Raw genomic sequence first — 23,336 nt, 5'->3', positions numbered from 1 at the left:
ATTCAGAAATTCTTTCTACAATATTAATAAAAAGACAACTAATCGACGCCATATGCAGGATGTGTAGCGCATCCCTGGCATTCCTCACACATTGTGTGAAAGTGGTATAGCAAATGTATACACCCCGAATGAACCAGACAATATCAACACCACCCCACCCCAAAATAACTCCAAATTACAAAATGACCCACTTGGGTCTACTAAAATAGCCAACTGGGAACAAAAACTCTTCCTTTCCAGCCCCACCCGACCCCCTCAACACACAGAAAAACACAGAGTGGTGGCGTGGTTTGTTTTTGAGAGCCAGACAGACTCTAGTTGGCAGGACTGGTTGCAGACCCCTCCCTACCCCACAAGAGAAGCAAACGAACCTAAAGGCTCCGCTGGAACCGCAAGAGAGGAGGACATGAGCCAAGCATGCAGGAAGAGTGGCAAAGGGCCACTTTGGAAACAGATGTAGATTAGAGAAGATCAGATAAACTGATCACTGACTGGAGAAGCTTATTTACAGTACGAGTCGGTTACAATAACTTGTTCTGTTGAAACAACAAGTAAGCCCTACCTCTGGAACAATAAATCCTGCAGTTTAATCAAGCCATCATCAGTGAATATTCTCCCATGTCTCCCTGAATCTGCTTCTTTTAATGTTTCGCTACAGGAAAACATCTAAGGAACTAATTTCACTCTGTTCATTAAGCAGTGGTGGGCCAAGATAGAAATGTTCTTCTAGCAGCTTTTAGTGGTATCAGAGCATGCAGATAAGTCTGTAGTGTTTCTGTGATTGTTAAAGGAAAATGTTAAATATTCTTTATAATAGTTTGAGCTATAATCACAGAAATCTGTTACTTTGAGATAATTATTATTTTCTTAACATGATAAGAAGCTGGATCTTCCACTTTATTTTACAACAAAATACTTTTTGTTCAACATTTTTTGATCCATGTTTTTCCTCTTATCCACACTCAGCCTGCATTGGCTCTTTGGCCCACCAAGGAGATTCGTTACTCAGCATAAGAAGCCCTGGTTTGGTCTGTTAGGACACCAGCAGTTCCCAGTTAGGACTAAATTCAAAGCACAACTGATTCTGGTGACACTGATGAATCTTGAAAGTTGTTTGGATTCATCATCCACAAAGCAAATGATGAATTATTTTCATTCAATAGTTTTGAATGAAAATAATTAATCAGCCAAACTAGTGGGCAAACTAACGCCACTCTGAAAATCCAGTAGCAGCTATTACAGCCACTGTTTCTCTGGATAACAGTTTTAATATAGACTATTTACCACACTTAAGGAAAGTGTGTGAATCATAGAGAAAAATGTCTCTTAAAAAAGTACAAAAGGTTTGAGAAGTACAGATGAAATTTTATTGTGTCTATGATACCAGAAACTCTTTGGCTCTAGAAATCACCTGGAGAAAGTAATAAAATATGCTGCAGAAACAAAATACTTTGTGAACCACAGTTTCATGGAGGGAATCAAACAGGTAGTGACAGATATTTAAGGTGCTGCTAGAGCAGACATTTTATACACAGTCACAGACTTAAATATTGAAAGAAACAAACAAAAAATGGCTGAAGCAAACGACAGTGAATGGGGTGGGTTTGGTGGTTTGAATGTTTGCCCAAAAAAGTCAAAGTGATGAGAGGTAATTATTGCTTATAACAGAAGCCATGTTTTCATGTTGCTCCCTGTGCTGCAGTCCGTGTGTGCGCGCAGTGAAAATGGCTCGCCAAGGGGGTCGGAGCTCTCAAAACAAGAGCAAAAAAAGCGCCCGGTCACTGAAAACTGTGTTTTATACATCAGTGCAGCCCAGAGGCTAAAGCATTTAGGCAGCACCGTATGTTTGGAAGCTTGTAAAGTGGAAACAAACCAATCAGAAGAGTTACATTTACTTTACAGTTCTTCTTTCCCTGTTGCCCTTTTATGCCCATGCGAGAGCTCGCAGTATTTGGCAGTCTGCGTGGAATTTCTCAACTTCTACAAGTTCATAATGTACATATTTATACACAGGCTCGCCTTATGTTACACACTGCACCCCTGCCCTTTGAAAACAGAGGATTTCCTTAGTTTGCTTGGCAGCTAAAGTCACAGGGGGAGATCTTGGGTTTGGTTTCTCTTATGGAATTTTCTCATTTGTACTTCAGGCGTTAAGCCATAAGCCTTTGCCGCTGCAGTATATTCTCTGGATCAGTCATCTCTTCACCTCGCAGCTAGGCCTGTGCTCCTCATTTACAAATCTCTGGTGGCTGCCTTTTTCTTCCATCTTATGCTTTCCACTCGATTTGTTGACTTTGGTATCACTTAATTATTGGTAAATGACACAGAAACTGGCACATCTCCAAACTCAGTCGATTTTACTGATAGTCACAGCAGAAACATGGATGAGCAATTGCTCTGATACTTGCTTGTATACATCAGAATTTCATCTGTGGTCTTTCATCAATATTTTGTTGAGCTTGTGTTATGTGCTCATTCATTTCCCATGTGGTCTTTTACCTTTCTGACTTTCTTCAGGTCCTGGGTCATTACATCCGGAGACAGCAAGACCCTGAAACTTTCATTAAGGAGATCAAGTTCATCGCCAGCGACCCTGACGACAAATATTTTTTCAATGTTACGGACGAAGCTGCGCTCAACGACATTGTTGATGCACTGGGAGATCGCATCTTCACTCTGGAAGGTGACTTTCAATCCACATGGTTTTTCAGCAGTTTACCTGCTGTGTTGTGCTGCATAAAATGTGCTAGCTGTTGCTCACAAGCAAGAAAGACTGAATGGTTGCACAGTGCTGTGAAAAAGTCTTGAGTGGCCACTCAGACTTTCTTTTACATTTTCTTGTACGTTTTTAAAGTGGTCTTGAGCAATAGTTCTTCAGAGTTTTCAAAGGTCTCTCAAAGTTTTTCTTTGGACATTGGCTGCTCTTTTTACTAATTTTCAGTTCTGCCCATGCACCTGAGGAAAGTTGTTTTGTTTGTGAAGCCAGTTAACACTGACATATGAATCATTCAAGCATAACAAAGGTTCCTGACTCAATGGATGAACCAGTGTTGTGTCTACACATAACAGACAAATACATAAAAATGTTTCCCCATTTCTTTGAATATACAGAAAAAAACTCAGCATAATGTGCAGCGTGTTCTTAAAAGTTTTTAGGAAACTGGACATGTGTAGAGCAAAAGAAGCAGTGCAGGGGAACAGTTTCTGAAAGTCCAGACACAGGACAGGAGAGATCCACCTGATCCACTGAAGCCTCGTCAGAAATCAGAAAGTTTTTCATCCAAATTGTCATCTATGTGTACAAAGCAGACCAGGTGACAATGACCCCCTATAAAATACAATGGAGGCCCTGAACTCCAACATTAGTGAAGCACTGTGGGATCAATGTGCCAGAGAACAGAACAAAAGGCAGAAACATCCAAAGAAGCGCTCCGAATGTCCTTCAAGAAGCCTGGAGAACTATTCCTGAAGACTGCTTACAGAAAACTTGCCTATGAGAGTTCAGACTGTGTTGAAGAATAAATGTGGTGAAATTAAAGAAACGATAGCTGTCTATCTGTCTAATTGGCAAAGAAAACTACATAAGGAAAGAAATGTGTGGGGAGGATGTCCATGGGAGAACAAAGCAGTGAAAACTGAAAAAGGGCATGTTCAGCATGTTCAGCTGTCATAGTATTTGTGGGAAGATGATAGGAAGGACGATGAAAAGCGATGCCACCCTTCAATGTTCAGGGAAATCTGAGAGGAAGAGACAGGAGAAAAGGAAATGTCTGCCACCTCCAGTGTCTGTCTTCAGTGTGAGTGAGGATGCCAATGATCAGAAAGAGAGAGGAAAGGGAAGGGAGGAGATGGGCAAAGGAGCACGGAATGACTTGTTTTCCTCCTTTAGGTACGCTGGGTTACAACGAGAGCTCGTTCCACATGGAGATGTCTCAGATCGGCTTCTCCACGCACACTCTAGATGTAAGTCCAACTTTATTTCATTCTTTGTGAGCCAGCAATTAGTTGAGTTTTATCTCTCCATATCATTCATTCCCTGCTCCATTCTTCAGGATGGCATTTTGTTTGGCATGGTGGGGGCCTATGACTGGGATGGGGGTGTGTTGAAAGAAGGGACCAATGGGCGAATCGTGCCATCCAGAGAGGCCTTTGAAAGCGAGTTTCCTCTGGAGCTCAAAAATCATGCTGCTTATTTAGGTAACCACACATCATACCACCAAACATGACACTGAATGCTTTGTTTTTTGCACTTACTGTGTGTGGTATTTAATAAAAAAATTGTTTTTTTGTTTTTTTTTCTATCTTCATTGGTGAAAAAATCATGTAATGGCGCAGATGAACGCAGATGACCATATTAAACCATACTGGAGAGTGTGAGTCGTCCCCACTCTCCTAAAAAGAATGGCAAATATTGGTTTATAAAATATCAAATAACAACTTTTTTCAAACAAAGCAAACATTCCTGGTCTTTCCATTTAATATAAGATACAAAATTATTGCCAAAGTGAGAAGCTTGGACCTTTTTATGGCCTTCCTGTAGCTGATAATTCAGGTCACACTCTCAACTGCATGAAGTAAATGGAAATGGAGGACACATGACTACAGAAATGTAGCCGTTTACCTAATATGAATATTTTATTCATATTGATTTTACTGGCATTGCAATGGATTGAAAACATGTTACAGCATTAATGTAACTCTTTAAGAGCCTTAGATTAGGTTTTCAGTGCTGAATGAGGTGTGTTCATATGCGTTTCCAGGTTACACAGTGACCTCTGTGATAATTGGTGACTGGAAGAAGGTGTATGTAGCTGGAGCTCCTCGATTCAAACACAAAGGCAAAGTCATTCTGTTTGAACTCAGCGATGAAGGCGATGTCAACATTGTGCAGGCGCTTAATGGAGAGCAGGTAAAGCCCTTGTTTGAGTCTCCCTTCAGTTTGTTTTTGCTTTTAATATTTCAGCAGCAAACAGCAGGAGTCTGATTTCTCTGGGTTAAAGCAAGCGCTCCCCCTGCTGGCGGTAAGATGAATTAACATGTATCTGTGTTTAGATTGGCTCGTATTTCGGCAGTGAAGTGTGTGGGCTAGACATCGACCAGGATGGCATCACTGATGTCCTTCTGGTTGCTGCTCCAATGTACCTTGGGTCAGGAAACAAGGAGGCTGGACGAGTCTACATCTACACTCTCAATGGAGTAAGACAGCAGCAGCATGGATCGATCACCTTCATATCAGTTATTATGAAAACATTCCTGTAATATACAACAATGAATGATATCCCTGTTTTACTCCTACAGGGTCTTCTGTTACCATCCACTCATCTTTCTTTGTTTCCTCCTCTTTGTGTCTCGCAGGAGGACATTTTTGTATCCAATGGAACGCTGAAGTCAAACAATAAGTCCCAGGATGCCAGGTTTGGTTATGCACTGGCACCCACTCCAGATCTGAACCATGATGGCTTCACGGATCTGCTGGTGGGAGCCCCACTGGAGGATGAACACCGGGGAGCCATCTATGTTTATCACGGAGACGGTATTTATGTCATCCACAACTATAAACAGGTATCCCCCTTTTTACAACTGCAAGTTTTACTGGTGCATCTCAGAACTCAGACTAATTCCTGCCTCTCTCCTTATCTCAGCGGATAGCTGCATCATCAGTTTCCCCCTCCCTGCAGTATTTTGGCCGAAGTTTGAATGCTCAATTGGATTTGGATGGAGATGACCTAATAGACTTGGCAGTGGGAGCGCAGGGAAGTGCTGTACTGCTCAGGTGGGTAGGATGAAAAGTGTAACAGGCAGAAAGCAGTGCAAGCAGTGTTAGATAATGGAGCCACTTAAACATAACTTGTGTATCATCTATAAACAACAAGTTCCCACATTTAGAATCATAACAAAAATGTCTACTGGCTATTACAACTGTGCACATAAATGGATAAATGCTGCTTTTTGAGACTGTCCCTTCTGTCTCTAGCTCTCGCAGCATCGTCCAGATCAATGTGAGTCTGTCCTTCCAGCCGCACTCCATTAATGTCATTCAGAAGACCTGCCAGAGAGGAGGCAGAGAATCCGCCTGTCTCAATGCCACCGCCTGCTTTACAGCCGTGTCCCGCTCCCCAAGACCACGCAGCAACAGTTTTGGTTGACACATTTATATATTTATATATATTTTATACATATATGTATATATTTTATAAACCCTACATTAAGTAGCATATCCATGGAGTTTTTGCCTCAGTTGCATGATTTCTCTTCAGATCTGTGGGTGCGGGCCATGTTGGATGACAGGAAGTTGTCAGCACGGGCGCTGTTTGATGACAGCTCCCACCGACAGACCCAGCTGGCTGTCCGAGCCCAGACAGGGAAAACTCTGTGCTACAGACTTCCCTTCCATGTCTATGTGAGTGTCGGTACACACCTTCCATCTTTCATTCATACACAGCAGGATGGGAAAGTCACATTTCTTTGTTTTTTTACATTTTTTTCTGTCTTCAATGTAGGACACAGCAGATTACATTCGTCCTATCAGCTTCTCACTGTGGTTTAAGATCAACAACACAGAAAGTGGTCCCGTGCTGGATGAAGGGTGGCCGACTACTATCAACAAATCTGTGAGTGGCACAAAAATTAGCGCTATATATACCCTTGTTGTTGTCCACATTCGTTCAACATGCTGCTCCTGCCTCCCATACCTGTCCAGATCCCATTTTTTAAAGACTGTGGTGAGGATGATGTGTGTACAACTGACCTGGTGCTACAGGCACACACGGACATCTCTGGGACAAGGTACAGACCTGAGATATTCTGGTGTTCCCTCTCTTCCCTTTTTTTGGTCTCAGTGAGTCTTCATTGTGTTTCCTCCACAGACAAAAGCCTTATGTGATTCGCAGCCCTCGTAGGCGTCTGGCAGTGGAGGTGCAGCTTCAGAACAGACTGGAAAACGCCTACAACACCAGCCTGACGCTGCACTACTCACGCAACCTCCACTTCTCCAGCCTTAGCATCAGGGTAAATACAGCACATGTACTGCTATTACATGAGGGACCATGTAACCATGAACATCTATCTACATGCACAGATCCTCTCTTTCTTCGTGTCTTTTCTTTCATCGTAGGAGGTTGCCCACTTCAAGATCGAGTGCACAGCTCTTAGCGCCAACAGCCACTCATGCAATGTCAGTTATCCAGTATTTCGCTCCCAGTCAAAGGTACGTTCGTGCTGAGGAAATAGCTTCATCAATCACTCAGCTCAGCCCACACATACTTCTCTTCCTCCAGGTTAGATGTGGCACTTCAGCAAGTTGCTGCTCTCTTTTTTGTTTGCAGGTTAACTTCCTGTTGGAGTTTGAATTCAGCTGTACATCTTTGCACAATCAAGTGAAAATGAAGCTCCATGCATCCAGGTAGCTGTCTGCAAAGTAGCATGCATGCACACGTGTTGAGATGCTGGAGTATTTACAGATGAGGACAATATTTGAAAAAAATATTAGAAAAACTGACTGTTTTTTTTAATTGAGCCATTGCACCAATCAGTGCTGTTCAGTGATGTGCTTTAACTTTGTAATGGTCAAAACCTGTAAAATTAAAGGTTATCTTTCAATTTGCACACAATATAAAACCTACAGCAAAGGTTTGAGCTGACACTTGAGAAAACAGCATGCGACAAACAAAATACCTCAGTTTAGACTTGAGAAAAAGAATTATTGGTGCTCACAAGTGTTAAGAACTGGAGTATCATCACAAAATTCAAATAGAGCCAAACAGTACAGAACAGAAAAGACTGGCAGAGGTAGGAAGTGAAAGATTTCAAATACTCTGGAAAGAAAACTAGTGAGAGATGTGTCAAAAAAAAAAAAAAACCCAGAACAACTGCCAAGAGACTATTGAATGACTTAGCCAAGTCAAGATATGTAATCTCAAAGAAGACAGTCAACGCCACCCTGGGCAGGAATGGACTGCAAGAAAGCACAAAAAACGCCACTTCTACATAAGAGACATCTTCAAGCCAGACTAAAGTATGCTAAGAACAACCTGCAGAAATATTTCATACTGGGATAAACTGGAGTAATATAGAATAAACTGGAATAAGCTGGAATTTTATGTGTACTGGAAGTACGTCCTGTGGTCAGTTAAGACGAAAACTAGAGTTCTTTGGCCACAGAGATGCTGCTTGTGTTTGGAGAAAGAAGGACGAAGCGTACAACCCAACAAACATCGTCCCCACAGTGAAACAGGTGGTGGGTGTATTATGCTGTTGGGATGCTTCAGTGTGCCTGAAACTGAGAACCTCATCAAAGTGGAAAGCATTATGAAGAAAGAAGGATATGTGAAGTTTTTAAACAAGCTTCACGCAGTCAGCAGCTAAACTGGGTTTGGGCCGTCACTTGGTCTTCCAACACTACAGCGACCCAAAACATAAGCTGCTGGTGAATCACTGGCTCCAGGAGACCGACGTGAACTTTACTGACTGGGCTGCTCAAAGCTATTGCTGGATCCCACTGTAAATCTGTGGGGTGAACTAAAGACCAAGGTCCATGCCAGAGGACCTCAAATGTTGAGAGATTGGGCAAAGAAGAATGTGCTGGGATTGTTCAGGAGATGCATGCGAGACTGACTCCAGCTTGTTTTACAGCAAAAAAACTGGTATTTTTTGGGTTTTGTGAAATAATTTTATCTATGTGTGCAAAGTAAAATATTGTAAGCATTCAAAATAAAAGTAAGATGTTTGGAAAAACCGTGTAAAAAAAAATCCTTAGTCTGTTTAACAGCACTTGGGAAACACTTAAAAAAAAGAAAATTTAATAGGGGGGCTAATAATTCTGTCTTCATCTGTTTGCATCCACGTTTTGAGATGCTGGAGTATTTAGGAGACATTTAAACTGAGACGCTTTCGTAACCCTTCTTTTGTCTTACAGTGACAGTGTGGAGAGACAAGACACTTTGGGGGACAACAGTGTTCAGCTCCAGACTTTTGTTCAGTATGAACCAGACCTTTTTGTTAGCAGGTGTGTTTGTACAGCATCGATCTAGTTAAGCTTAACTCATGAACTGGTTTGTCTCTGCATTTATGTGCTGTTCTTTTCCCTGTTTTTGCAGTGAATCTAATTTGAACCGCTATGAGGTCCATCCTACTCGGACAATGTCGGAAGCAATTGGACCAGAATTCTACACACATCTCAGGGTAAATGTATATCCTCTATATAGGTCCCAATAAAAACATATAATTATAATCACAGTAAGAAAAATAAGACAAGGCAAACTTTTTAGCTTTGTTTGTGTTTATAGCTGCAGAATCTCGGCTGTTACTCTGTGAGTAATCTGGAGCTGCGTCTGCATCTGCCCTCTGTCGCTGCAGGTGACAGAGTCTTCATGACTGTCACTGATGTCTTCTCAATAAACGTGAGTACTGCTTCTGTGTATTCTTATCATGCTTTAAAATCGTACCTGACATATGTAAATTACCCCGTAGGTCACGGTGAACTGCAGCGTGCTCAGTGATGCAGCACAGCTGAAGGCCAGACAGGGAGATGTGCGCCCCCTTCATCCTGAAGACATGATGCAGGATGACATGTTGGTAAGGGCCTAAATTGCCACAGAGCTGCTGGTGAACACTGCAAAAGCAAAGATGTTAATATGGCTCATGTTTACATGTTTTCGTGTGTAGAACTGCAGCAGGTCATGGTGCACAGAGGTCGTGTGTCAAGTCAAGCAGCTTCCGAGAGGAAAGGATGCCATCATTCGGGTCAGCCGCAGAGTTCATGATGATTTTTTCAGACATGTGAGTAACAAAACATACACAGATTTTTAAATCCTGCTCCTGTGACACAAACATTGGTCATAATCTGTGTGCCTCTTCCTCTAGGCCAAATATAAGTCAGTGAAGATAATAGGTGTATATCGACTCACAGCTCAGGAGACTAACCTCATTACTTTGAGCGCAGGAACAGTCTGGAGGGAGGTAAGACCCAAGAGAATCCTGAGCAGCACAATATGCATAAAATTAATTTCCTCTAATCTCTCCCTTCATCTCTTTTCCTTAGACTGTGCTGGAAGTGCTGAAAGGCCGAGCTATTCCCATCTCGCTCTGGATTCTGATTGGTAGCATCATAGGGGGTTTGCTGCTGCTGGCCCTCATTATTTTCATACTGTGGAAGGTATTTGGAACTGAAATTTCACATCAGATTCCTTCAAGAAAATATCAGAAAGTAGTAAATCTGTCTCAATTTCTTGTTTTGTTTGTTTTTTTATCAGCTTGGATTCTTCACACGCAAACAGAGAGAAGAGGATGAAAACCATGAGGACTGAGCAAAACCTTTGCTGCCAAGAACACACTCATCTGTAATGAAGACTGTCAGATGAGTAGAGCCCACCTCCTGCCAGACACAAAGATAGTCCCGAGATGGGCCTTCAGGACCAAAGAGTATCGGGGAGGGGGTTCAACAGTAATGCGCTACCCACTGTTTCAAGGGTCAGGGGCACTTATGTAAATAATCTTTTCCTAATTTTAAAGAAATGCAAAGTGTATTAAACCACAGTCCTTTTATTTAACTTGCAGACATTTTTATGGTTTTATATTTCAGTCACTTGATTCTTCAGTTTTTGTTTGTTCTTTAATTAAAACAGTTAAAGACAAATTCTTGTTCTTTATTTATTCACTGCTGATGTAAATGTAATACCAAAAGGGAAAGGAAAAAAATCTGATTTTATTTCAGTCCAAACAAAAACATCGGAGCTATAAACTATAAAACAGTCAGACTTGACACGCACGCAGAAATCATACACAAAAATTAACTGCATGGATGAAATATAAAACTCCAAAGTATAAGTCATGAAGATGCATTGGTTGAGTTGATGTAGGACTCTAGTAGAAAGATGGTTTCATCTACTTGGTTTTCTGCAGAATCTAACCTAAAGGAGAAAAAGACAGTGAAAAAAGGACTTCGTTAAACCACCGAAGAGCCTTGTCGCCTTTAGAAAAGAGAATTTTAGTTTTGTCTTCCTACTTATTGATGTGAAGCCTTAAGGTATCCAGCTGTTGCTTTTCAGGAGCAGTGATCATCTCCTCGACTTCAGTTAGCTGCTCGGGCTCGGCCCCGCTGACCTGCAGAGATGCCAAGATGGCTTCGATTCGCTGAGATTTCTCCAGCAAGCGCCTGTAAACCAAAAACCGTCAACTCATTTCTTTGTGGCAACGTGTGTGCCAGACGAAAGATTTTATCTGCCTTGCAGTGAGATGCATCAAAATATATCACTAATGAAAAGACTCACTTGCTCTCTTTGGTCTCAAAGAGGCGTCGCTCTACGAGGTTGGCTACGGTCTGCAGAAGAAAAATATTTAGAGATAATGTTACCGAAGGCAAATACCAGAATGAAAGACAATTAGCTGTCTTCTTCTGTTCAGAACTCTAAAGGTTACATGTAATGAGTTTACTGTTTTACCTTGTAGCAGGTCTGGAGCAGCATTCTTGCAGTCGGGAGTTGATTAACAGTGTAAAGATAGAAGGTGCGAGAGGGAGCGTAGTCAGGAGTCTTTGGGATTTCCTGAAAAACAAGGGGGGAGATTGCATGCCTGTCACACTTACATGTTTCAGATCATCAAATAGATTTTAATATTAGACAGAGATAAGCTGAGTAAATACAAAATGCAGTTCTAAAGAAGCACCTATATATTACATATCACTTGAACAGAAGCTGTCTCACAAAGTGAAATAGGCTGAAAGATGTCAAAAAGCAAAGCATCATGCCACGATCTAAAGAAACAGCTGAGAAACAAAGTCATTGACTTCAATCATTCTGGAAACGGTTACAAGACACTTTGGGACTTTGGCTTTGGGACTCCAGCGAATCACAGTGAGCGCCATTGAGAGAGATCCAAGAACAAAACACCTGCTGACCAAAAAGAGCACAAACCTTGACTAACATTTGCCAAGAAAACATCTTGATTATCCAAGACTCACTCAGTTTATGCAGTAGCTTGTGCAAAGGCTTAGTCAAAGTCCAGACTTAAATCCAACTGAGATGCTTTTTCATGACCTTAAACTGGCTGTTCGTACTGGAAAAACCTCAAATTTGAATGAATTGAAATATTTCTGTAAAGAACATTGGGCCTCCACAGTGAGGAGGCCCAATGTTGAAGACTCATTAGCAAATTATTGCAAATGGTTGATTGCAGTTCTTGCTGCCAACAGTGGCACAACCAGTTATGTGGAGTTTGCATGTGTGGGTTCTCTCTGCGTACACCGAAACAACTAACAGTCCATCATCCGCATACCTGTAGCTGGACCAGGTTCTGTGACAGCAGTGTGTACAGCATGTCTTTAGCCTCTTTGGCTGGAATCATAGCAAAATCCTCCACCTGCTTCTGCTCCAGGTGACGTTTTCTTAGCAACAGACGAAAGATGCGAGCCGACCGGGAGCCAAACCTGATGTCAGATTAAGAGTGACTTCAGTAACACGAAGCTGGTGATAATAGGACACTCACAGCTATATATATATTATTTAACATACACACTGGCTTACCTCTCCTGTACTACAGACTCGAGTGTGGCCCGTGCCAGATTGGCCAGTGCTCTGTGCAGATCTGAAAGAGGAGCTTAGAAAAGCAACCGTGATTCCTGAATTAAATCATATCAACCAGTGTGCTGCTTCATAGGAAAATGCTCAGGACCTTTTAAATCTGAAAAAGGATACTGACAACAAACATCCCTCCTCCACTTTCACCAGCCTTCCCCACAAACTCCATCTTAAAAAAAGAGGACGAAAAGAAGATATAGACATTATGTTTTTTGTTTCTTTAAAAAACAAACAAACAAAAAAGATCAGAAAACATAATATGGTGTTTGCAGATCATACCGGGTCATCCACCAGCAGAGTGAGGTACTGGTCTAAGATGGGTCTGAGGATGTTGTAGCTGGGTGGGAGGGACCTGAAGATCTCATTGGCTGAGAGGGGCTTTGTGTAGGTGGCCATGGGCGAGGTTGTAACCTCACTCATCCTCAGCATGGTCCTCACTATTTCACTGCTAGTCTGCATATTGAGGATTAAGAAGATAATTAGTCATTAAATTCTTAATCAATCACAATAATAAATCATTCTAGTATACGCACATATACTATACTATATATGCATTTATAGTGACTATAACATGCTCTTTCACAATAAGAGCAGGCTCATATCATCGCTACTCATAATGACTTCTTCATTAATTGAATTAATGACATAACAGTGGCATCCATATTTTCTTATGAATGACTAAGCTTCGCACTAAGGACTCTCAGGTCTGGAGCTTCCTGCCTGGACTACTAATGCCTGCATAACCAGCAGCAGCTTTAAATGTATGATCAAAATGTACCTTTTATTAATAAACTATTTCTCTCTACTGTGTTTTTTTGTGGACATTTGTTATATTTCTAATGTTGTAGCATATTTTGTTTTTCCTTTGTAAACCACATTTTTAAAAGGTGTTGTGTACATAAATGAACAATAATAATCAACAAAATAATCTTCATAACGCAAGAAAGTAAATGAGTGTCCTTAAATTAAAAATTATAATACTTTTTCCCATCACCTGGTCCAGCTTGTTGGCGACAGCACTGATGATGGTCTGATCTCTAAAGTGGAGATGGAACCGTTCAAAATTCACCTGCCAGTAAATCCCCTCGTCACCATGTGTCTGAGCCGAATGAAGCAGAGCATATGAGAGGCAAACAGAGAAATAAAAGGTCACATGAATGATAAGCGGGAAGGTAGATGTAATGGACGGAGGTCATTGCAAATTTGTTAAAGTAACCAAAAAGGTTAAAAAAAACTAACCTCTGGATCCATTTTGGCCCTTTTTGCGCTTCTTTGCTCCTCTCCATCCTCACTGGCGAGCTGGCGCTTGCCCCGCCCTATGAGTGTCACACTAGGTACCTTATAGCATTCTGGGAAGCTCTCTGGTGTGGGTGGGGCAGTGTTAACGGGAGCAGCCGGAGTACCAGGAGTGGCAGGAGTCTCACTTGGAGCAGAACTGTCTTTATTTCCCACTCTTGGCAATGGAGGGCAGCGCTGAAGAAAATGGGTCTCCACCAGTTTGGAAAAAGTCGAGGACACTTCACTGTAATCCATGGTGAGGCCCTCTGCAGCAACAACAGAGAAAAAGTGGTGTTACCAAGTCATATTTAATTCCCTTTTCACACAGCTAAATTACAAAGTACTAGAGTCTCTAACAAAAGTCCAACATTAATAAAGTCAAAAGAGATATTAGGACTTCTAGTTCACTCACAGGCCTCCAAGTTTTTTGGGAGATGTTCATTTGAAACCTTAATTGCTAATCCTGACATTTGTTTTCCACATAAACATTTAAACACTGGCTGTAGCAAATGGCATGTCCATCTACTAGACCAAAATCCAGCTGTCAAAACATCCACTGATAGAAGTGTGTGTTCTTTGCTTGATGCCAACACTGACCTGCCATGTTCTGCGTGAGGCGGTCTGCCACCGTCTTAACGGTGCTGCTCATCGTCGTGTGGCCTCTCTGTAGTAACTCCTCTATGATCAGCTCTCCTGTGTCACCATACAGGGTTTTTGCAGTGTAGATGTATCGTGGGTAGCGAAGAATCCTAAGGATTCGGTCACAGCTGGCGTGATACTCTGTGGGGCTCCCGGGTCCTTTGCGGCCTGAACTGAACGTAGAGGCACCGTGTTGCACGAGGACACACAGAGACTTCTTCACCTGGATTTGGAAATAAATAAATGAAAGAAGGGAAAAAATTTATCGCTTCCTTTGATATTTAATATAACTGACAACGGTCAGGTAAAGACAGAATTCAATGCGATTCAAGTTTCACTAATACAGAGAACAACAACAAAAAAAGACATTTTCCTTATTTTCATTGTTTGGTTTGTGACCAATGGCAGGCTAATACCTATAATCCACATCCAGTGAGTTAGACTATGCACCACAAAGCATGAATGTCTCTGCAGAGGAACTGCAGCTTAACCATTTTTTAAAAATCTATTCTAATTAATAAGGTAAAAGTAGGATGTAATGAGGTAACTCCAAATTATGTGCACTTTCTTGCCTTTTTTCCAGTGTATTATGCTCAGAAAACTACATCTTTGCTTCTGTTCATTATGCAAAGCTCCATTCAACTTAATTACCATATGCCCTTAAATGCTACTTTGTACTGTTCCCTTATTCACAATGGGTTGCCACAGCGGGTAGCTCCAAATGTATGATTTGGCTGATTTTGATGCCACCTTCCTGACACAATCTAAGGGGATTTGTTTCTCCTCCTGGGGTCAAACCAAGCCACTTCCACTTGTTAGACAACTGTGTAACCCCTACACTATGGCACCATCTATCATATCTAATTAGCTTTTTATAAAATAATAATTCTAACAAATAAAAATGTAAGACAACAGAATTTTCAGATAAATGGCCATAAAGCCATAGCTGTTGGACCACAGTGTTATATAAATAAATACAATAAATATAAATTCAACAAGCTTAACAAGCCGAGGCAGAGATGGTGTAGTACTCCTTACCAAGTCCACTGAGAGGCCAGTTTCATGAATGATGGTTCTTAAATTTTGTGCTCCACATTTGAGCAGGTGTGTTCCCACTTTCTCAACCACCTCTCCAAAGTGCTCCCGCAGCAAAAGACCACACAGGCGCACTTCTTGGGCTGTCATCTGCACAAACAAAAGAACAGGAACACACAGGTGATGAAAGGTCTAAACTCTAGTATAGCTGTAAGTAACTACTTATATCAGTACAAAAACAGTATTCCTCTATATTCCTTTAATATAGTGTCATTTTTCTTAACATCTGGATGTAATAAACCTGAAATTAGAATCATATCAGGATACAAGAGATCTGTAATTTAAGGTTAAATAAGTTGCTCCCTGCAAAAACCAAACTCTAATCTCTGTAAAGACTAACACATTTCTACAGAGAAGTAAATGCTTTTTATGGAGTGTGTGAAATATATTTTTATTATGACGCTATGTGTTCATATATGAAGATGTACATAAAACCCCATAATAATTTGTGTCCCCTTACTAGAAGGTGCAAACAATATATGGTTTCTATCTACAAGCACACAAAGAAATATAATTCAAAAGGGGAGAATTAAAAAAGGAATGCTAAAATAAGCAATGTAGGATGTGTCTCTAACAGTGGACTTCTCACACGCTTGAATCACATGCATCACTTTTTTTTAACTTGTTCTATACTAACTTCAGACTCAGAGACTCTGAAGCACAACAGAAACTGAAAACCCTTTTTTAACAACAAAAACAACAAATAACAACAAAAAATGATTAGGAATCAACAAAGACTTGGATCTATAAGCAAAATCTGTGTGACTGCCATCAGCAAAATCTTACCATACTCATCCCTAATACAGATCAGTAGGCAAAATCCTGAAGCAGCTAACTTCAAACAAACAATAACATCTTACTCATTAATAATGATAATGTTATTAATAACAGGAACCGTATGACCTAAAAATACTCATGATAAGGCCTGAAGCCTTATCAACAAATTGGAGGTCCATTTCCTGGTAATTGTATGTGTCACTACCCGATCCGTACCGGAAACCCGATCGGTACACCGCATGCGCAAATCTTACGTCACTTCCTCTCTTTGCCAACATTGCGACATTCAATATATTTGAATGACACGGTTAGCGCCCAGTTAGCTCCTAGCATTTCTCAGCAGCTCTGCCTCCTTTTCGACTACCGGGACATTTAAACAATGGATAATCCGTGTCCGCAACAAATTCAGTTTACAATAGGGTTCATTCGCTCAGTCAGCAGGTGGCGGTATCCTCGTACACTGAGGAGTACACTGCCATTAAACGAACAGAAGAAGAAGAAAACCCCTGCACATGCGCGGTACGGATCGGGTAGACCCGATTTGTACGGTCCGACTTATAACACCCTCCCTCCTTCTCTTACTCAAGGTCTCATAACACTTATTCCAAAACCAAACAAAGACTTACTCTTTATTGATAATTGGAGACCCATCTCCCTGCTCAATAATGACTATAAGGTTATGGCTTTAATACTTGCTAACAGAATTAAAGAGGTCTTGGAAACAATTATTGATGAGACACAATCAGGCTTTATGAGAAACAGACACATTTCTAATAACATTAGACTGGTTTTGGATTTACTTGATTACTCTGATCTGGTACCTGACAATAGCTTCATTCTCTTCCTGGATTTTTATAAGGCTTTTGATACAATTGAACATCAATTTATTTTCCACTGTTTGGAAAAATTTGGCTTTGGCAAGTTTTTCTGTAAAGCTGTCAAAACCTTATACACAAATGGCAATAGTTCTATTAAAATGATTAACGGCTCCACCCCGAGATTTGACCTGAAACGTGGTATTCGCCAAGGATGTCCTATTTCACCATATTTATTTTTACTTTGTACACAAATTCTTGCAACTAATATTTCAAACAGTGTTGTACAAGGAGCTCGTCATCAGCCAGTTAGCCGATGACACCACACTCTTCTTGAAGAATGCAAACCAAATCCCACCAGCCCTTACTGTGATTAGTGATTTCTCTGAGGCCTCTGGTTTATGCCTAAATCTAAAAAAGTGTGAGTTACTAGCAATTAAAGACTGCCCTGCAAATACTATCTGTAATATCTCTGTTAAACAAGAAGTCACATACTTGGGACTGTTAATATCCAAAGACCAAAAATCAAGATGCTCTTCAAACTTCACTCCAATTATACAGAAAACCCTAAAAAAGTTCAACCAGTGGCTGCAAAGGGACTTGTCTTTGAAAGGTAGAGTGTTAATTACTAAAGCTGAAGGGATATCCCGATTAACATATGCTGCTCTCTCCTTACATCTGGATAAGAAAATTAGTAAAGATATTGACCGTATGCTCTTTAATTTTATATGGAAAAACCATACGCATTATATTAGAAAAACTGTTGTGACGAATAAGTACGAATCAGGTGGGCTTAACGTCCTAGACTTTTCTACTTTAAATAACACTTTCAAAATTAATTGGGCTAAACATTTTCTAAAAAACCCTACCTCTATCTGGAACTTTATACCATATTATATTTTCTCTCGTTTTGGTGGCTTTAATTTTATTTTAAATTGTAATTACAATGTTGAGAAACTCCCTGTAAAGCTTTCATCCTTCCATAAGCAGGTCCTCTTAGCGTGGACCCTCATTTATAAACACAACTTCTCACCTCACAAATACCTTATCTGGAACAACAGAGATATTTTATATAAAAATAAATCACTTTTCCTGGAAACTTGGATCCAAAATGGGATCCTATTGGTGGCTCAGCTGGTTAGTAAAGAGGGAAAACTACTTACTTACGACGACTTTATTACTATATAATTACTATATAATTTTCCAATCAGTGTTCAGGAATTCTCAATGGTGCTTGGTGCCATACCCTCAGGGACTTTAATGTTATATAAAAACACTGACAGCTCAATATCTACCTCAGTCACTCTCCCTGATCCAGCTGAGTCACCAATAGGAAAAATCTGCTTTTCACAGGAACTTGGTAACAGCAATAAGAGAATACGTAGTTTATTCCAAGAAGATATCGTCTCTCTCCCATATATAATATCTTATTGGAACCGCTTTGTTCCAGATATCAAGTGGAAGACAGTCTGGATGGTCCCCCATAAATATTTGATTGTAAATAAGGTGAAAGAAGTCTCATTTAAAATTCTACATAAATGTTATCCAGCCAGTCACTACATGGTAAAATTTAAAAGGGACATAAATACTAATTGTACTTTCTGTGGGGATCATCCAGAAACTGTGACACATCTTTTTTGGTACTGTTCTTTTACACAGAGATTCTGGAAGGAATTTAGCAGGTTTGTTATTGTCCATATTTTAAGGGAGTTTTCTTTACGATGGGAAAATGTTTTATTCTGTTTCTTTAAGTTACCCAAGAAGTATGATAAATGTTTTTTTATGATAAATTTGTTAATACTTTTAGCTAAATTTTTTTATCCATAAATGTAAGTTTACTAACAAAACACCATATTTCTGTCATTATTTTAAGGATGTGGAAATGTACATACAATCAATATCAGACTCCACCAACAAAAAGGCTCTCAAAACAATATATGTATGTGAATTTTTGCGTGTATTCTTATAATTGTTACCTTTTTCTTTTGCCCTTGGCTTTTTCTGTTCATGTTCTGTTGTTTTGTATACTTCATCTGTTCGTATGTTGTATACTCATTGTTTGTTAAATAAAGTTTAAAAAAAAAATTGTACGGTCCGACTTTGCGCATGCGCAGTAAGGATCGGGAGTCCCGATCTGTCACTATCTTTTTGTTTTTGTCTACATTATATTAAATGTTTCATTATCGGAAACATTTTAAGAGATACTTGTTATTCTTAACATCTTAACAGATACTCTGACCTGTAACTATCGTAAAATGCTTCGACCGGAAGTAGACACATTTCGCGCATGCGGGGTACCGATCGGGTTTCCGGTACGGATCGGGTAGTGACAGTATGAAATTCATCAGCAGCATTAAGACCAACATGGGCAGCAAATACAGCATAAAAACTACAACATCTGATTTATAGTTAATAATAAATCATTTTAAGCCAACGTTAGCACCATCACCTCACATCAAGCAGGTCCTGGGATTGAATCTACTGGCCAGCTTGGGATTTGAAACAGCTGGGGACTTGAAACACTGTGGGTTCGCTCTGGGGACTCCAGCTTGCTCTCACAGTCCAAAAATTTTGTTCACATTGTAAAACTGATTTAAAATATATTACCTAGATTAGTTTGCCAACAGCATGAACAGACCAAACAATACTTACAGCATTGGCATGTAATAGTGATAATAAAATGCTTGACTTTTTGTACAGTTGTAGCTAAATTAACAATGACAACTCCACAGTTTCTCCCTCCCCTCTGGCTGAAGTCCACATATCTTGCTTGACACGCAATACTTTCTTTCCAAACTCACAGCAGTAATCTCACTCAGTCTTTATAACATTAGTTACCTCTGTATATCTCTCACACTCAATAGTACCACCATCCTGGTTACGTCATCCATCGACATCTTTAACTCCCTTCTCAAGTCCATCCAGAAATTCAATTTCTTACAACATGCCTGTACTTCAGGAGTTTCACTGGCTCACAGTTAAATATCCTATTGATTACAGAACATCACTCTGCAATATCCCTCTGAAATTCTGCACATCAACACACTCATCCACAATCCCAGATTTTCTTCTTCTCTCGATCTCATCGCCCTTTTCCTGTTTGACTACCATGAGGTCTAGAGGCTTCATTTGCTCTGTTCCTCGCCTCTGGACTTGCATCCGACCAGAAATCCACAACACTGACTCTCTTCATTTTTAAATCTCGTCTCAAAACTGGCATATGCACTCTGACTGTCTTCCACCTATCATATTAAACCTCTGCTCTTACTGATTTTATATATTGTTTTATTGACTTTATCGATATTTTCTTATTTTTATATTGTTTTTCAATTCTTCAGCGTAAAGTAACCTTGGTTGTTTTGAAAGGCGCCTAATATCACGTATTACTGTTATTATTACCGACTGTCTCTCCACACCTCCCTAAACTCGTGTTTCCAAGTGTAACTGATTTGTCACAAAAAGAGCTGGCACACAAAATGAACACAAAACAATTACTGTTTTATTTTTCAGATTATGTCGAGATATTTCGATAGCAACCACATTATTTTTGGTAGTTACAATCTGACAACAGAACTGGTCTTATCTAGGCTAAAAGTTGTACTGCACATTACTGAACAGAAACAACAAGTTTCCACTTAGATTTAAGCGACTGAAGACCTCGGTTACATTTAAACCACTGTTAATGAATTTCTAAGCACACGTGTAAATGACACATTGTGCAGAAGATCTTTGTCGAGTACAGAAAAGAGTTTTGTCTAACCCCAAGTTAACCCTGTGAGCAGTGCATGCTAAGCTAACTGAAAAGCTAACATTTACAGCTGACCATTTCAGCCGTTCTTTAACACTTTAAACAAACCTTTTGAGCTGAGAAGTTTCTGAACACACGCTGCTTTTATTCTCCGTCACCCGCACTGAACACTTAACGTGCGGCTTCCTGACGTAAACACACGAACACTTTTCCTTCCGCTCCTCGGTGAGCTGGGACTGTCACTACCCGATCCGTACCGGAAACCCGATCGGTACACCGCATGCGCAAATCTTACGTCACTTCCTCTCTTTGCCAACATTGCGACATTCAATATATTTGAATGACACGGTTAGCGCCCAGTTAGCTCCTAGCATTTCTCAGCAGCTCTGCCTCCTTTTCGACTACCGGGACATTTAAACAATGGATAATCCGTGTCCGCAACAAATTCAGTTTACAATAGGGTTCATTCGCTCAGTCAGCAGGTGGCGGTATCCTCGTACACTGGGGAGTACACTGCCATTAAACGAACAGAAGAAGAAGAAAACCCCTGCACATGCGCGGTACGGATCGGGTAGACCCGATTTGTACGGTCCGACTTATAACACCCTCCCTCCTTCTCTTACTCAAGGTCTCATAACACTTATTCCAAAACCAAACAAAGACTTACTCTTTATTGATAATTGGAGACCCATCTCCCTGCTCAATAATGACTATAAGGTTATGGCTTTAATACTTGCTAACAGAATTAAAGAGGTCTTGGAAACAATTATTGATGAGACACAATCAGGCTTTATGAGAAACAGACACATTTCTAATAACATTAGACTGGTTTTGGATTTACTTGATTACTCTGATCTGGTACCTGACAATAGCTTCATTCTCTTCCTGGATTTTTATAAGGCTTTTGATACAATTGAACATCAATTTATTTTCCACTGTTTGGAAAAATTTGGCTTTGGCAAGTTTTTCTGTAAAGCTGTCAAAACCTTATACACAAATGGCAATAGTTCTATTAAAATGATTAACGGCTCCACCCCGAGATTTGACCTGAAACGTGGTATTCGCCAAGGATGTCCTATTTCTAAACATTTTCTTAAAAACCCTACCTCTATCTGGAACTTTATACCATATTATATTTTCTCTCGTTTTGGTGGCTTTAATTTTATTTTAAATTGTAATTACAATGTTGAGAAACTCCCTGTAAAGCTTTCATCCTTCCATAAGCAGGTCCTCTTAGCGTGGACCCTCATTTATAAACACAACTTCTCACCTCACAAATACCTTATCTGGAACAACAGAGATATTTTATATAAAAATAAATCACTTTTCCTGGAAACTTGGATCCAAAATGGGATCCTATTGGTGGCTCAGCTGGTTAGTAAAGAGGGACAACTATTTACTTACGACGACTTTATTGCACTATATAATTTTCCAATCAGTGTTCAGGAATTCTCAATGGTGCTTGGTGCCATACCCTCAGGGACTTTAATGTTATATAAAAACACTGACAGCTCAATATCTACCTCAGTCACTCTCCCTGATCCAGCTGAGTCACCAATAGGAAAAATCTGCTTTTCACAGGAACTTGGTAACAGCAATAAGAGAATACGTAGTTTATTCCAAGAAGATATCGTCTCTCTCCCATATATAATATCTTATTGGAACCGCTTTGTTCCAGATATCAAATGGAAGACAGTCTGGATGGTCCCCCATAAATATTTGATTGTAAATAAGGTGAAAGAAGTCTCATTTAAAATTCTACATAAATGTTATCCAGCCAGTCACTACATGGTAAAATTTAAAAGGGACATAAATACTAATTGTACTTTCTGTGGGGATCATCCAGAAACTGTGACACATCTTTTTTGGTACTGTTCTTTTACACAGAGATTCTGGAAGGAATTTAGCAGGTTTGTTATTGTCCATATTTTAAGGGAGTTTTCTTTACGATGGGAAAATGTTTTATTCTGTTTCTTTAAGTTACCCAAGAAGTATGATAAATGTTTTTTTATGATAAATTTGTTAATACTTTTAGCTAAATTTTTTTATCCATAAATGTAAGTTTACTAACAAAACACCATATTTCTGTCATTATTTTAAGGATGTGGAAATGTACATACAATCAATATCAGACTCCACCAACAAAAAGGCTCTCAAAACAATATATGTATGTGAATTTTTGCGTGTATTCTTATAATTGTTACCTTTTTCTTTTGCCCTTGGCTTTTTCTGTTCATGTTCTGTTGTTTTGTATACTTCATCTGTTCGTATGTTGTATACTCATTGTTTGTTAAATAAAGTTAAAAAAAAAAAAAAATTGTACGGTCCGACTTTGCGCATGCGCAGTAAGGATCGGGAGTCCCGATCTGTCACTATCTTTTTATCTTTTTGTTTTTGTCTACATTATATTAA

At 39.9% G+C, this 23,336-nt stretch overlaps 2 protein-coding genes across 3 annotated transcripts in view; one reads left to right on the top strand and one right to left on the bottom strand.

The window, feature by feature from the left end:
• itga10 (integrin, alpha 10) overlaps window positions 1-10,429 on the top strand; it is a 30,797-nt gene extending 20,368 nt beyond the window's left edge. Inside the window, exons 9-30 of the mRNA XM_084943373.1 lie at window positions 2,518-2,683; window positions 3,890-3,963; window positions 4,053-4,197; window positions 4,761-4,909; window positions 5,053-5,196; window positions 5,356-5,562; window positions 5,643-5,773; window positions 5,975-6,141; window positions 6,258-6,400; window positions 6,501-6,611; window positions 6,701-6,786; window positions 6,867-7,008; window positions 7,115-7,207; window positions 7,326-7,402; window positions 8,915-9,004; window positions 9,096-9,180; window positions 9,285-9,398; window positions 9,469-9,573; window positions 9,664-9,777; window positions 9,862-9,957; window positions 10,040-10,153; window positions 10,251-10,429. Of these exons, the coding sequence (XP_084799499.1) occupies window positions 2,518-2,683; window positions 3,890-3,963; window positions 4,053-4,197; window positions 4,761-4,909; window positions 5,053-5,196; window positions 5,356-5,562; window positions 5,643-5,773; window positions 5,975-6,141; window positions 6,258-6,400; window positions 6,501-6,611; window positions 6,701-6,786; window positions 6,867-7,008; window positions 7,115-7,207; window positions 7,326-7,402; window positions 8,915-9,004; window positions 9,096-9,180; window positions 9,285-9,398; window positions 9,469-9,573; window positions 9,664-9,777; window positions 9,862-9,957; window positions 10,040-10,153; window positions 10,251-10,304 (2,607 nt within the window). The 3' untranslated portion in view covers window positions 10,305-10,429. The remainder of the gene's footprint in view (window positions 1-2,517; window positions 2,684-3,889; window positions 3,964-4,052; window positions 4,198-4,760; window positions 4,910-5,052; window positions 5,197-5,355; window positions 5,563-5,642; window positions 5,774-5,974; window positions 6,142-6,257; window positions 6,401-6,500; window positions 6,612-6,700; window positions 6,787-6,866; window positions 7,009-7,114; window positions 7,208-7,325; window positions 7,403-8,914; window positions 9,005-9,095; window positions 9,181-9,284; window positions 9,399-9,468; window positions 9,574-9,663; window positions 9,778-9,861; window positions 9,958-10,039; window positions 10,154-10,250) is intronic.
• Window positions 10,430-10,523: 94 nt separating this feature from the next.
• polr3c (polymerase (RNA) III (DNA directed) polypeptide C) lies at window positions 10,524-21,211 on the bottom strand. Of its 2 annotated transcripts, none has more exons than XM_084943377.1 (13): window positions 21,033-21,211; window positions 15,528-15,674; window positions 14,448-14,712; window positions 13,812-14,116; window positions 13,567-13,671; window positions 12,852-13,025; window positions 12,690-12,741; window positions 12,519-12,579; window positions 12,271-12,421; window positions 11,439-11,540; window positions 11,268-11,317; window positions 11,003-11,152; window positions 10,524-10,907 (listed from the first exon to the last, which is right to left on the bottom strand). In XM_084943377.1, the coding sequence occupies exons 2-13, from the start codon at window positions 15,672-15,674 to the stop codon at window positions 10,826-10,828; spliced, it is 1,644 nt and encodes a 547-aa protein (XP_084799503.1). In that variant the 5' UTR covers window positions 21,033-21,211; the 3' UTR covers window positions 10,524-10,825. The 2 variants fall into 2 exon arrangements, with proteins under 2 accessions (XP_084799503.1, XP_084799500.1); XM_084943374.1 differs by lacking the exon at window positions 21,033-21,211 and adding an exon at window positions 19,153-21,014.
• Between the last annotated feature and the right edge of the window lie 2,125 nt (window positions 21,212-23,336).

This window comes from Perissodus microlepis, chromosome 11 (assembly GCF_051167445.1).
Source record: "Perissodus microlepis isolate ML-2025 ecotype Zambia chromosome 11, ASM5116744v1, whole genome shotgun sequence".
NCBI classification, from domain to species: Eukaryota; Metazoa; Chordata; class Actinopteri; order Cichliformes; family Cichlidae; genus Perissodus; species Perissodus microlepis.
Note: the sequence above shows the minus strand (reverse complement) of the source record. Positions and strands in the feature narration are given on the sequence as shown.